Genomic DNA, 15,627 nt, shown 5'->3' with positions numbered 1-15,627 from the left:
GCAGGTATATAATTTACACTGTTACAAATACTCAGTGGGTTTCTTCCTACTTTCAGCAGCAAAAGAGATATAAGAATATATGAATACTGTTTTGACAGACTAAGCAAATACAGTGCTAAATAACATATGTTTCTTCCAATAGCATGTTTGTTTGCATAAAATATTTTTATGTACATTTAATATATAAATTCAAACTCATTCTCTCGGTCAACAGAAATTTATGAAGATAAAATTTCACTTCTTCAGTTAAACCAATTTGTTTGGTTTGGTTTTTAAATCAGACTATTAAAGTGTGAGGCTTTCGGTTATGCAGTAAGCACAATACTTCTTTTAATGCCTGATGCATGTGACAGAGCACCCATCACATCACTAGTAGCCAAGAGTGTACTCTCTCTTCCAGATTTGAATAGGATGTGCCATCCAAGAAAATCACTCATGTGTGAGGAACATTTTAACGTAGGCAAAGCACTTGTCAGAAAATGTTCTTTTTCTTCCACCTCCCTCTGAGTTAACATTACATGTCCTCCCTTTCCCTTCTATCTTGATTCTTACCAGACTGCCAGAAGGGTTATCAAAAATATAAAGAAATCTGCACCATGCTTTGTGATTACAAGCTGATTATGCTGAAGAACAGGTAAAGAAGAGGCCGGACATTTATTCTTTGTGACAAGACTCAGTGCTGAAAACATATAAATATGGTTCTACAGAGAATAAGAAAGAAGCAGTACACTTGCTGAGAACTGAGTTTAATATGTTTATATAACTGTTAAATAGAACTGAAAATAGCCTCTTCAAAAGCACAATAAACATTTAAGATTTCCAAATTTTTCATACTAGTGATATTCATGTTAAAATATCTCTTAATGTTCATATAATTATACGAGGAGCTTTAAAATGAAAGAGCTGTTTTATGTAAACTGCATTGCCTATATGTAATAAAATTGCCTACATCTTTTTAGTAGTGCATTATTTACAGAAGGTAAATAATCTAATTCCTGAAAAGTCTAATTTACAGCCTAACTTGTGTGAATTCTTAGAGGTTTGTTAGAGAAAATGTATTTCAACTTTTTCTTCTCGTGTAAGGATTCACACACTCTACACAGAAGAATCCTGCAACATCTGACTACCAGGGAGATGTTTTAATGGCAGAAAATGTGTTTCAATGCATTACCCATATGGATTCCTGAAGTGTGAAGCTTTATAACTAAAATATCTTTAATAAGGATTTAATAATTCCATAGTTTGCTAACAGTCATACTGCCGACCCCAACTTTTTATAGTCATCTTAAAGGATGTCTATAGAGAAATCTGGTGGTTTAAAGTGCTGTAAAGCAGAGTCTAACTAAAATGTAGGGATAAGAATATATTTTAAAAATTATTCTACAAATTCTATTTCTACACTTTAAAAGTCTTTTATAAAATAAGACCAATAGTTATAAAGCATCACATACTATTATGATAATGAAATCCTAACATATTATCTTTCATTTCAAAAGGATAAATATCTTCTGCAGCTTCACACTATCTAGGGAGGCTTCCATTCAACAACAGATATTTAGCTTGTGAGTATTATATCGACATAATTTTTCTCTGTGTGAAAAGAGAAAAAATTAAAATCCAAAGATTAAAAAGGAGGCTGAAATATCTGACAAACCTTTGAAATTAGGCCTTATCCTGGGATCATAGCTGAGCAATAGTCTATTCAAGATATTGCTGGTAGAATTAGCAGGTACTCTTGCAAGGTCTTCAGCTGATTGCTGCCTGTAAAAAAAAGTTCATTAGTTACTACCAAGACAGAAACAATTGCATGCTTAAACTGAAGTGATTTTACAGTAATGCCATAAATGCCATTTCACAAGCAGAAAAATGTTCATTTTTTTCAGGTCCCATACTGTATAGTCTCCCTTTCCTTGAGAAGTTTCAGTATTTTTCAAGAAACTACTTGTGTAATAAACACAAATGCTCTCTGACACACTCTTAACTGTAAACTTGGAAGCAAATAAACTGCAATTCACAAATTGTTCCCTTCCCTCCTAACAAAAATATGCAGAGGGACATGATTTCTTCATCAGTAGAAAGCAGCCACCTGAACTATTTTTAGTGACTGTCAGATTAGGAACCTTAGTAAATTCACAGCCACTTTGTAGGTGCCAAAGCATGCAGAGGCTTTTGGCAGTCTCCTGTTCTCACATGCCAGCTATTCCACCCAGAGCTGGAGGTTGCATAATCTCTTTGTCAAGTGCTAATAAAAGCTTTACTACAGAAAACAAGGCCTTGGACTCTCCGGTTTTGCAGAGGGAATTTGAACATCTTCATTACCTTGCCATTATTGTGCTGGGTGTTAAATGAAAACCATTGCTGCAACCAAAAAGAACCCGTGACAGGTAATTGCAGCTTCAAGAGTACACGAAATTGAGTGTAATAAAAAGCAATATGGGTGCATCAGTGCCCTCCCTAGGTATTTTAAACACCAAGCAGGCTCATAATTGTATGCAAATGAATTTTTAAGTTTCCAGAACCTGTTCAGTGACTGTTTCCAGTTTTGAATTCTGTCTCATAACCACTTTTCCATCCCTTTTATGATTACTTTGCTGTCTTTCTGTCATTATAATTCAGTAACCAGGATGCCATGAAAAGATAAGAGAAACACCCTACACAGGTATAATTCATATGCATCAACATTATATCTCTTGCAAACAAAGGTATTTTAAAAATTGATCAAGTTTATTTCCTTAATGTTTTTCATAATCAGCATCAGCTGCTGTTGCCTTCTTCACCCCGTAGTTTCTTTTTTTCATTATTGTCTCCTCTACCAATGTCAGTTTGACAGACCTACAGGTTATTCTATATAACAGCTCAGTTAAGTTTTTTTTCTTCTCATCTTTCAGTTTCCATCATCTCCTCTGGGATTTCTGCCTTATTCAAACATTTTTGAAGAAAACATTAACTCTACAGAAGGTTTTTGACCCGTTTAAAAAAAAAAAAAAAACCACAAAAAAAATACACATTAATGTATTAGACCTCCTGATTTTAAAATGTCCAATTATGGTAGCTCCTGTTCAGCATTTTCTTTATTGATTACTGAGAAATTAATTAATTAATAAATGTCAGCATAGCATGACATTGGCATTTGATTGAAAAGTGGAGATGATTCCAGAGCCTAGCCCTTGAAGAGCTTTTATTAATAACCTTATCTTTAAAAACAACTGGTTTAACTCAAACCATAAGGGCAAAGGAAATCAGGTTTGTTGACTTGGTAGCACTCACTATGCCTTCCCAAAGAGATTTAATCTTCTCAGTTAACATTTAACAACTAAAACATTTATAAATAAAACTATGAAGGAGTTCCCTATTATTAAAAACATGTCAACCAGTATGAAAAAATAAATACATTTTATTATATTATAGTCTCCTTGATACCCATTGAGCATTTTATTGTTCAGGAAAAAATAATCAGATTTCTGTTTTCTTTGTTGTATTTCTGAAACCTAAAGCTGCATATCTGCTTAGCTAGCCAGCTTAGCTTAGCTTTTCTTGTATTTGCTTGATGTTATAAATGAGGAAAAAATTATGGCAATAAAATGGCGATAAATCCTCCTTGAAATTTTGACTACTAAACAGTAATTAGCAGGATAAGTATTCATTCAAAAAACTACACAGAGATGTACCTACCAAGAAATATGTATCCAGGAGGGTATCTTAAACTATAACATACAGGAAGAGAAAAGAGCTGTGGAGCAGCATTAAGCGACTGCAGTATATAATTCCCCACCCATCTCTTGCAGTAAACACACTATAACCTCTGTGATCTTTAACAACCACAACCAATTGTTCCAGCAGAACTTCTCCAGAGATAATTGGTCTTCTAATAAAAAAAGAAAGCATTTACTTTTAGCAACATATATTAACTTCCTGTTATGCATACAGATCTGCATGTTCTGTATACAATAAGCCTCTGCTAATTTAATATTAGAGCAATTAAAAAAGGAATATGTGCTCTAACACTTTTCTTAATAGTTGACAAATTCTCTTTCAAACAATCCTCCCAGGGCTGAGTTTGTAAGTTTTTATATTTTACTTAGAATTGGATCATTATGCAAAATAATTATTTCCTCATTTGGTCAGGCAGCTGGACTAGATGATCACTGTAGGGCCCTTCCAGCTGAAATGAAATGTTCTATTCTATTCTATTCTATTCTATTCCATTCCATTCCAATTCTGCAATTTTGAGATGTTTGGTTTTCAGTGATGACCTTACCAATGAAGATGTTCCTACAGAGATATCATAAACCAGCTTTGTATGCTTTTTGTGCTGTTACCACTAGCTGGACAGAAGGAAAATAAAAGATAAAGATTATTTTCCATTTTCTAAAAAGAGCAGTTCAGAAAAGAATGTTCATTTAGCTATTAAAAAGGCAGGCAAGCACTCTGTATGCTGCGTTTTATCAGATACAGAAAGGTTCATGCCACTGCTTCCTTGCAAGTCTCACATATTAACATCTAAAACATCTACATCAGATGTCTAAAAAAACTACATTTATAAAATAATCTCCTTAATACTGAAAATAAATTTCTTTCTAAATTATGTATGTCCAGTACAATGCAATATGAAAAGAAATCCAAGCAACAACTAATGAACAAACTTAAATAATTTTTTTTTTATTTTTGTCATGGGTTATACAAAAAAGTTCATTAAATAGTGAAAACAGTAATCTGAACTACACAGGATAACATGGGCATATAAATGAAACACAGATGCTCATAAAAAGCAATGAGGAAAAGAGAAAAAAGTTTGGGAAATTAAATGAGTGAGCAACAAACAGCAAAAGAAAGCCAAATACAGCTGACAGGTTTATTTGTCTCTTCGAGTAAGGGAATAAAGTGGTAGCTTTGTGAGATCTGAGCTGCACTGCAGAAGTATATTAATAGAAATATCTTTCAGGTTGTTTGTTCAAAAGCCATCCAAAAATTGGGCAAAGGAGACTTATTGCACTGGGAAGACAGTGGTGGGAAGAACAATGACAGCATAGCTTGCTGGTAAAGAACACCAGAATCACATCTTCCACAAGTCCTTGGGTTGTGTTTTGAACTTACACAAGTGTATAAGTGCATTTGTCCTTCCTTATCTAAGAACCAAGTAAAATACAATGACAGTGGCTGCTTTGAGTTAGGAGGACAAGCACTGAGATTCAGTAATTGCTACTTTTAAAGGTCACTTCGAATGAAGTCGTTGAAATAGCTACTGGGAAAAAAAAGCTCTGCTGAATATCAGTCATATTTTCACTATGGTTCTTTTACAGCATGCTGTCATTAAACTACCATCATTGAACAGCACACAAGAAAAATTCACCACAATAACTGGATTTCCTTCTGAGGTCCTTGCTGACAAAAATGCCTAAATTTCACCTGCAAATCAATACATCAGATGTGTTCCTTAGGGTGAGTTAAGAAGTTAACCATACTTTCAGAGTGACAGATGAGCAAAACGAACTAATGAGAGAGTTAATGGGATGTGTTAGGTGCTTGGAAAAAGAGGTTGGAACTATTAATGTGAGACATTTACCTACAGCCACAACCACCCCTGCTTAATTCGCCATTATGGAATTAATGAGAAGCATATTTGTATATTACATAATACAAAAAGGATTTGAGCTGAGATCTGCCTTTCTAAAAGAATCATACTTCAGTGTGCTAAAGGCTGAGTCCCACATAACACCACACCAACTGAGAAGTTATTTACCATTTTTTCTAATTCAGCCTCCAATTTTCCCACTTATAAAAAGCTGGTAACTTTGATTTCCACCAGTTGCAGCATGCATTTTAATTTTAATGCATTTATTTCAACCTGTGTTGAATGCATGTGGAGCTGATGGAAAGCATTTAGAAACAGGAATGTAGCACTCTTCACAGTAATTCATGAGTTCTAAGCAAGATACAGTAAATACCAAAGGATAAGGCAACAGAAGCCTCAGAGTTGCTATGAAGAAAATTTAAAAGCAAGTAATTGTAAAGCTAGAACTTTCCCTACCAAAAATTTTTACCTAAGTAGCAATTAAAAAAGCCCACACAACCACCATACAAAATACCGAAACCCAAACTGATTTTTCTCTCTCTGAATAAATAAAATGGAAAGCAACCGACATTCTTGTATACACAGAAGTATCTTCACTTCTTCAAACAGTGTCCTCACAATCCAGAGAGAAAACAAGGTACAGTTAGGCTTTTGCTATAACATCCCTGTGTGAAATGCCTGATCTTTCAGAGGTTACATCTGAATCAAAGAATTGCTTTACATACTGTATTTCACAGGACCTGCAGTAAGGTGTTCATCTCCTCTTCCAAAATGCAGCTGTACACATTTTATCACTGCCTTTGAAGATCATGACCAACATTTTAAGTTGATGGCAACAGGTAATTATTTTCATAATTCACTAATCAAAATCCAGAATTTAAGATAAGCAGATATGCATGACAAAAGGAAGCATGGTTTGAAATTATATATAGCTTTACATTTGTGTTAGACAAATGTGTCAGAAGACATTATATCTCTATAGGTCATCATGACATTTATTCTCTCAGAGCTCACTGAAGTTACAAGGAGTCCTTTCCACATGCAGTGCTATAGGAGGAAAGAATATAAACAATATTCTACACAAACAGGAAGGAAAGCATTTTCATAGTTCTAAATTACTGACAGATATAAATACATGATGGAAACTGATGATGGAAACTGACATTTGAGTCGTGTAAAATGGCTGTGTACATGTGAGAAAGATAAAAATAAGTATGGGAAACATAGTATCTATTTATTATCCCACCGTATATTTTAAGTACAATTTTCCTGATATAAACTATCAGTGTTCTGATTTGCAGGCATTTGATTTTTTGAGTGCAATAACTCTAAGCATAAAAACAAGTGAATACATATCAATGACATACTATATATCTCTTCTGAGTGATCTCTGTAATCTCTAGTATATTTAATAGCTACATTTTCAAACTGTGCAATGTGACCTGTCTATTCCTAAGAAGATTCATTACAATTACTCCAGTGAAAAGTAGTATCACTAATTACACTAAAACTATGGAACTCTGAGGTAGCTTCAGTACTGAAATTTGGAGGTAGTGCAGTGTGGTGAAAAAAAGAGAAAGGTTCCTTCATAGCTAATTTTGAAACAGAAACCTAGATTAGGCATCCTGAATTTTGAACTGCGAGTTGAGGGGGTGAAACAGCTTGTCTTTCATCTCATGTTGTAGACAGACCAAAAAGAATAGTCTCCTAATGTGGACATGCAGACAACCTTCCTGCAGTTAGGTCGTGTCAATAGCTGTTAGTGTCACTACTTCAGTCTTTGTCTTGCAGAAACCTCTTAAATCCAGCTTTGGTTTCATAATTCAGCATTCCCAGGGTTAGACACCTTAAGGAGTGTTTATACGGGAATCTGAAGTGCCTTATTATTCACTAGACTTGAGAAAAGCAAGCTGGTTCATCTGCCTGCCACAGAGCTGTCAGCCCCCAAACCAACAGAGCCAGGTTAGCATGGCTCTGTTTCACTCAGCCTGAACTAGTACTGCTCTCAGCAATGTGGTTTTTTGCTGAAGTTACCTTGCTTCTCTGCATCCCACCAAAGCCACCACCTGTGACCCTTGTGCATAATGGGTGTCTTGTGGTGCTTGATATAGCACACAGATGTAAAACAGGATAAGCATCCAAACATTTAAGCAACATTTTGGAATTAATTTATCTACATCAGTTCCATACACCAATATTTTCTTTACAAATGCTCTAAGTATGGAGACAATAGAAAGACCTTGGTAAAATCTAACCACCTGCATGGTGGTATAAGTGGAGATATAAGAGGAAAATATAAGTCGAGATACATTCTATATAATTTGCCTTGACAACAGAATTTAGACCTATGGTTTTGCTTGGGCTCGGGTAAAGATGGTGCAATTCAACCCACAGATCCAAGTTTTTTTCTCAGTCTGGAGGTTGTATATGAAATACAAAGTCTGTAGCTTTTCCACACAATTTTGGTGCCTCGCCACTCCAGTGTTGAGAACGGACCGAACGTTGCTCACTGAGAGGGAAAGTTACTGAATGAGAACCAGCCTATCATGCTTAACTACTGCTTTACAAGACAGCTTGGGTTTTGCTTATACAGCTTTACCTTTTACTGCCCACCACATTTAACCATTTTGAAAACAAATTCACAAACCTTCTGGAATGTGGCCCTATCTGTCTGGGATCACAGCTTTCTATGAGAGTTACATGATACAGATTAATAAAAGCATTCACCAACTGCTGTTACTAAAGGGCAGAAGAATTTTTATAGGAACAAGGCCTGGGCTCTGCAAAGTACTTATCATTGGAATGACTGTCAGATGTAACTTCTTCCACAATCAAATTCAGGCTTTCCTTTCAACTTCATTCTACCTCCTCCCACAAAGTGTACAAACCCTTCCACCACACCTACAAATGAAAATGTTCACAGACTATCAACAGTGTCTTCTAGATGATTGGAATGAAGAGAGACATGATGCCACTTTCCCAGCAATTACATTTTGGGCTTGATCAGATACAGATAGAGAGGTGATGCATACCAAACACTTGATAAAAAAGTTACAATTCGTGAAGAAGTGGAGAGGAGCCACAGTGTAAAATATATTTTGAACTTTTACTTTAGTTTTAGTAGGAAGAGCATGTCAGAAGCCTAAGGTTAACCAAGAGAAATTTGAGGACAGAGTTTCATATAACTCTGCTTTAAACACATCAAAGCCTTTTTTCCCTAGTTCCACAGTCTTTTGTTGCTGTTTTTTAAAAGAAGCTGTCTATTGAACCTTTGCATCTGTGACCTTTCTAAGCTTCTGCCCTGGCAGATGGCACAAGCCATGTTTTCTGGAGGGCTTAGAGGGCCATTTCACAGTTTCTGAAGTAGCTGATATGCTTTGTTCAATACAAGCCAAATATGATTTGTACTCCTGCTTTGTGCATAAAAAAGGTCTCTGTAGATATTATACAGTATTTAGTAAATCATCCTCAAGGATATAAATCTCCATGTGGACAAATGCATAAAGGTGAAGAGAGATGCTGTTTTCAAACCACAGTCCTGCCATCCAGAAAAAAGGATGAGATTTAGGGACTGAGGTTTTGCTCTCAGCATTGCTGTGGCATTAGGGACACTGAGAGATCTTCAGAAGTGAAAGCTGTGCAAGTGAACAGCTGAGTCATCCTAAACTATAATTAACAGGGATAGCTGTGATGATGACCACAGTCATTACTGGTTTTGTTAGCTGCTATCTGACACTCTTACTTACCTATTCCTTCTCTAGTACTGTAATAACCAAGCTTCCCTTTCCTTATAATTTCATTTGTCTAGAGATCTTGAGTAGTTTTGAGTAGAGACCTTCCAGGCTGCTAAGGATTGTGGAGATAACAGCAGCAGCTCAAACACCATAAAATAACTGAAGAGTTTATTACGGTATAACAGAAGGAAAAACATTTTTCAGCAGTGCTCTAAGTCACAGCTAACTGTCCCACATGTTTAAGAGAAGCAAGGTATTATGAGGAATTATGAAGTTAATAAAAGCTAAGTAATGAAGTCTGTGAGCAGGAAAGAGATCAAGTAATTTAATCCATCTGCAGCTGTATAAAAATCATAATGAAATTTCAAAATAAGCTTAGTAAACAGTAATACACTTTTTTTTTTCTCGAAGGGGTAGGCCTGATTTTTTTTAAAACATTTTCCATGGAAACAAAAGGCAAAAGTTTTGTTACTAAAGCTTTGTATTTCATTGCACTTTGTATCTGCGGAAGCCAGTTTCTCAGATTTATGGTGTAAAACTCCCTATTATAACATTTTAGGCCCAATATGTCAATTTCTTTGTTAATCAACAAAGATTCAGGAATCAGAGAGAAGTATAATTATTCTATGTTTCACTTGGAAAGCCTGAGGTAAGAAGGAAAATGATCTAAATGTAGGATGTGAAATCTTACATCTGTTCTGAGAAAGCATTAAATCAAAGTAAGAACCAAATGACTGAGCATCAGTTTCAAGAAACTCTTCAATAAAAACCTGGGAAAAATAGTTTCAGGAATAAATGAAAATAAGATGGCAAATCAAGCACTATCACACAATGCACTGAGAAGTACAGCATCATGAATATTCACCAGGGTTTGCTCTAAGACACAAAATAGAATTTTCCTGATTTAAGGAAGCAAATATCTGTTTATGAGAAAATAATTAACTTTTTATGGGGTTTCTAATCAGCTTTTTTTCATCTTATCCTGAGAGTAGTTCATTTTATGCCAGAGGGGTGTATTTGGCAAAAGGCCTGTATGCTGGAGAGCCATAAAAGGAAAAGTTAAAGTATGCTTAATTTTTATCCAAACAAATTCATGATAAAGTCCCAAGCCAGTCTTGTAGCCATCCATTTCTTAACATCAAATTAAGAAACTCAGGCAGTAATATGAGATTCAATATAAGTTTTTCCTAAATAATGATTTGCATAGATTTGGATTTCATTATGAAGTTTGCAAGACTGCTCCATATACAACTACTAAGGCAGTTTTTTGTTCTCTTGAAGAATTAAAATTTAGCTTTTCACATGCTGCAAGGAGATAAAAGGCAATAATTTGTTACAATTAAGCTTTAAACTTTATTGCAGCAGTAACCAATGCAAATTAAAGGTGGATTAAGAGTTTAACTTATAAATGTACGTTTACATTAGGAATTTGTACCATTCAATTTTATAAATAATACATTTTTTTTGTTAAAAAATAAAATGCATTCTTCTAAAATATTTCTTTCATGATTACTAGCAAATTTTTCATTTAGACACTTCCTTCAGTAGTTTTAGTCAACCCTTATAGTGTCACTTGATTCCCTCTCCACTGCATTGTTTTGGTTAGATTTTGAGGAAAGATTGTTTGCTTTTTTCACAAAGAAAAATTACTCCTAGTAGGCAACCTTTTTTACAACACAGAGTGCCACCAAATCAAGAAGTTTTGTGAAAGATCATTTAAAAAATGCTGATGATTGGAAGTTTGCCAACAGCAGCCTGAGTTAAGAGAGCATTGGGCAGTTTCTCTGCCAGACAGAGTTGATTTTCATTGCTCATTCACATGACAGGTCTTCTAGATGCCAGCCACAGAAACAGCAACCCCACTATTACAAGTGGTTGTCTCTCAAGCTGTGAACTTCAGCCAAGTGACAACCTGGTCATTATTCAGGAGATCAAACAGGACTCATTGCTCCAGCAAATCTTGCCAGCAGCACTGCACAATGGATCAACAAGTACTGGATTCACCAGATTTTTGCAGACAGATTCAATACATTGCATGTATTCAATGATTTTTCAAGTGTATTGGTGACAAATGACATCATATTTAATGGTACCAAGAAATACAGGGCTTAAAATAAAAATAAACAAGAAAAATCTACTCACAAAGATAAAATGACACTGCTGTTTTGAATTCTGATAAAACTAAGTCAAGAACAGGGGGAAATGCTGGCTATTTAAACAAGACCATGGAAGACCTGGATTCAGTTCCCAGCTGCCTAACTCACTTTCCAAGGGCTTCTGTTCTGATGACTGTCCTGGGAACCCTGACATTTCTCTCCTTGCTATAAACTCTCACAGTAGCTCAGACCAAAAGCCTTATCCAGAACTCAACTTAACTTTTAAAAGGGAAAGAATAGGTAGGGGTCATTTCAGATGAGTCATGATCACATTTGAGACATACCTTAATGTATTCAAATCTAATGACAAATATAATTTTTTTGGTTTGATATTAAAAAAAAGAGAAGAAAGACATGCATCATATGTAGAAACATTCTAAAATTTGAGGCTACAAATAAACATCACTGTCAATATTTGAAAAGAATGGAAACTTTAAAAAGTATTACTTGAACAATGTATCTGTCTGATTATTCCACTTTTACTTTGTTTTTTCTTTGGAACAAGTTGATTAATGTTAAATCACCAGTCTAACATTCTGTACCTCTTCTTTTATGGTCAAAGAAGAAATATGTTTTAACTTTGTCTAAACAATTTTAATATTTCAGTCATAGCAATTTTCTACAATTACTGGCAACTTATCATAGTCCATCAATCTTTTCCTCAGATATTTACAATGTAACACTAAAAAATGAGTAAGGCTGGCCAAGAAAAGTAAAAAAATATTGCTCACAAATAAAATATTGTCCTATGGATCACAATGTAAAGTGTGGTAGGCATTAGAAAGAGGTAGTATTTTTAGCTTCAATTAATCATAGGTGTCCAGAACACATCCTCTATTCAACTGGGCAATCACAGATTATAATTTCTGTATTTTTACAGGGATACTATTCCATAAGCACATACTTAATAGCAACAATCAATACAGATACCTCCAGAAAAGTTATAGAATTATACATGATTGATGAAAGATGCTGAAGACTTTAGTTCTATTCAACATGCAACAAGAATATGTGTAGGACAAGCCTTCTCTTACAGAACTAGCTAACCAGAAGCTGAATTTCATCATGACAGTTTTGAATCCTCCTTGCTTTCCCCAATACACCTGCAACATCATGCTAGACAGCACAGCACTATGGGACCATGCTCCTGTGAACCCATTAATAGCAAGGCACTGGGTTGAAATCCACCACAAGAAAAGGAACAATTACTGTGGCTTAGATTTTCCCTTGCACTAAAACAGAAGACTTGCTGCAGAAGGAATACAATGACAGAACTTAGCTATGATGCTGGTCAAACCCATTCCAACTCTACTTCAATTGCCACATAATTTCCACTGTTAAAAACAGGGCAGGATCACCATCATACTAAAGCATAAAAGAAAGCAGGAACATACGATGGACATAGATATTGCTTCTTTTTCCCTTTTCCTTTCTTTGAAGACTTCTCTTTGGAATAGACTTCTTCAACCCATAAGGAGAATGAGATGAAACATAAAACTGCTAGTAAGAACTTCATCTTGAAGGTTACGCTTCAGAGAAATCTTCAGTCTGTGGTAAAAGAAAGCAGCTTATGTTAGTAGGGCTGCATATGGCAAAAGGAAATACATACCTGCAAAAAGTAAACAAATATTTCATGGGAATTGGGTTTTTTGTTGTCCTTCGTCATCCTGGGAGAGAGAATCTGTTCACATGTATCCCTGACATGAAACTGACTTAGGCAATTTCCAGAGAGTCAAGGAGCTTCCCAAAGTTGAAACTGACAGTAAGGAACATGTTTAAATGCAGATCTGCTTCAGTGTGTTTAAGAAATGTGATGTCTTTCAAAGACTGCCTAACCAAAAATATTCAGAAGCTTGGAAAGGGGCTCCTCACCAGAAATGTATCAACTGCATTAAATACAATGTCAACCAGTCATGTAGCAAGGTGAGGAACTGCAAGCTCTCTGTGACCTTGCACAGATAAAATAGCAATCATTTCAACGCTGGTTATGACAAGAGGTTATAAATACAGTTTTATGTCCAGAATTTAAACACAATAATTTTGTATGAAGGATTTCCACTGCAGAGCCAGCAGTGACAGGGCCTTGCAAAGATGACTAAACACAACCCGCAATACTATGCTTTATTGCATCGTGCTCAGCGTAATATTTAAACTTGTCTGGGGCAAAAGCACGTACCCCAAAGGCCAGGAGATGAGTCTGTGTTCGGCCAGAGGCAGCCCTACCTGCCCCTGGCCACAGCACTGCGGCACCCAAGGCATTTTCCATTTGTTTGCCATTGCACAGATAATTCCCATGCACTTCCTTGGGCCAACAGAAATCTCGCAGATGCCTCGGAACCTGCTGCATTTTCCACTTTTATTTATTTGGATTTTTCCCCGCACTGTTTCCAAAGAGCTGCGCCTCTCCCTCTTTTCCCCCACCTCCGGGAGGTACCGGGATGCTTCGGCTGCCCCTTCCCCGGGAGCCGCGGCATCGCCACCCCCCCGGCCCGGCCGGCAAAGGTCGCGGATCTGCCCCTGCCGCCACCGGCCCCTCTCCTGGCCTCCCGGCCCGAGGCCTCCCACCGGCCCCGGCACCGGGGAGGGAGCGGCCTCCCCTCCGCGCTGCCGAGCGCTCCGCGGGGAGCGGGAGGACGAGACGAGCGGGGCTCCTCTGGCGGCCCCGGCAGCACCCCCTCCCGGGCCGTGCCCCAGCGCCGCCCGCCGCCGCCCCACCGGCGCTGGCCGAGGTGCTGACGGGCTCGGCCGTGCCGCCCGGAGGAACGGGGCCCTCGGGCCGGACCCTCGATCCCCGCCCGCCCCACCGGGGAGCGGGCCCCGCCCGCACACGCGGCCCCGCCGCCGCCCGCGCCCCGCGCTCACCGCCGGACGCTGCGATCCCCCCGCGCTCAGCGGCGGCGGCGGCGGCCCGGGAGCGGGCGGGCCATGCCGCGGCCCGGCCGCAGCGACAGCGCGGCTCCTCCGGCGGCGGAGCGAGCCCCTACCTCCGGCGGTGCCTCCGCGGCCAGTGAGCATGTGCGGCGCCGCGGCGCTCCCCAGCGAGCACGTCCCGGAGCCCGCCCACACGCGGGCACTGCGCGCCGGGAGGGGCGGCGGGGCCGCCGGCCCGGACCCCCGGCCCTGCCTCCGCTGGACACGGGGCACCGGCGGGGCGGTGGGACGTGGGGAAGGGGGTGGCGAGACGAAGCATCCTCTGATCTCTGGCGGGAGGAAAATGCGTTCGATAGTAGTGTTGGGAGATACCTAACAGAGTTGGCAGGAACAAGAGAATATTAGCGGAGGGGGACTGAGTAGGATGAGAGGAAGAGGGAGTGCAGGCTTGCACAGGTTAGTGGAATGGTGGATCCATGGGCCGAGGCCAATTGTATCAGGTTCAACAAGGCCAAGCGCAGCATCCTGCCCTTGCAGGGCTACAGGCTGGGGGAGAGTGACTGCAAAGCTGCCCAAAGGACTCTGGGGCTGCTGATCAACAGCCATCTGAACATGGGCCAGCGTGTGCCCAGGAGGCCAGGAAGGCCAAGGGCATCCTGGCCTGGATCAGCAATAGTGTGGCCAGCAGGACCAGGGCAGTGATTGTCCTTCTGTACTCGGCACTGGTGAGGCCGCACCTCACATTCTATGTTCAGTTTTGGGCCCCTCACGACAGGAAGGACATTGAAGTGCTGTAGAGAGTCCAGAGAACTCTGGACCCAAGACCAGACTCTGATGGAGGGTCTGGATGGTAAGTCCTATGGAGAGCAGCTGAGAGGTGGGCATGTTTAGCCTGGAGAAAAGAAGGCTCAGACAAGACTTTTCTGCTCTCGACAACTGAAAAGAAATTGTATAAGGTGAGGATAGATTATTTTTCCAGCAGTCCCTCCTGCCTGGGGAAGAGGCAGGAGGCAGCCCAGGATACCAGGGTGGGCAGGGAGAACTTGCCAGCCCACCTTCCACTCTGCACTACCTTATCTTGGTTACAGTGTGGATGCATCAACCAGGTCTAGGCTGATGTAGGGCCGGGGCATAGACTCAGCTCCCTGGGATGAGAACCACCTCCTTTGCTCTTTTATTGTCCCACAAGCAGCCAGAGAGATGACTCTAGCATTGCTGGTGCTCTCCTATTTAGATGTAGCCATAAAGGTGGAAGTCATTCCTGTCTGGCCTCTAGATGCAGGTGACAGTAGGA

At 39.1% G+C, this 15,627-nt stretch overlaps 1 protein-coding gene across 2 annotated transcripts in view; it reads right to left on the bottom strand.

Annotated features, from left to right (window-relative positions):
• GLRB (glycine receptor beta) overlaps window positions 1–14,597 on the bottom strand; it is a 46,465-nt gene extending 31,868 nt beyond the window's left edge. Inside the window, exons 1-3 of one of the 2 annotated variants that reach the window (XM_077177241.1) lie at window positions 14,447–14,597; window positions 12,857–13,010; window positions 1,655–1,761 (exon numbers count right to left, since the gene is read on the bottom strand). In XM_077177241.1, the coding sequence (XP_077033356.1) occupies window positions 1,655–1,761; window positions 12,857–12,978 (229 nt within the window). In that variant the 5' untranslated portion in view covers window positions 12,979–13,010; window positions 14,447–14,597. Of the gene's footprint in view, window positions 1–1,654; window positions 1,762–12,856; window positions 13,011–14,324 lie in introns of both variants that reach the window. The other variant, XM_054633446.2, reaches the window with a different exon arrangement.
• Window positions 14,598–15,627: the final 1,030 nt, after the last annotated feature.

This window comes from Agelaius phoeniceus, chromosome 4 (assembly GCF_051311805.1).
Source record: "Agelaius phoeniceus isolate bAgePho1 chromosome 4, bAgePho1.hap1, whole genome shotgun sequence".
Taxonomy (NCBI): Eukaryota; Metazoa; Chordata; class Aves; order Passeriformes; family Icteridae; genus Agelaius; species Agelaius phoeniceus.
This window is presented reverse-complemented; position numbering and strand designations above follow the sequence as displayed.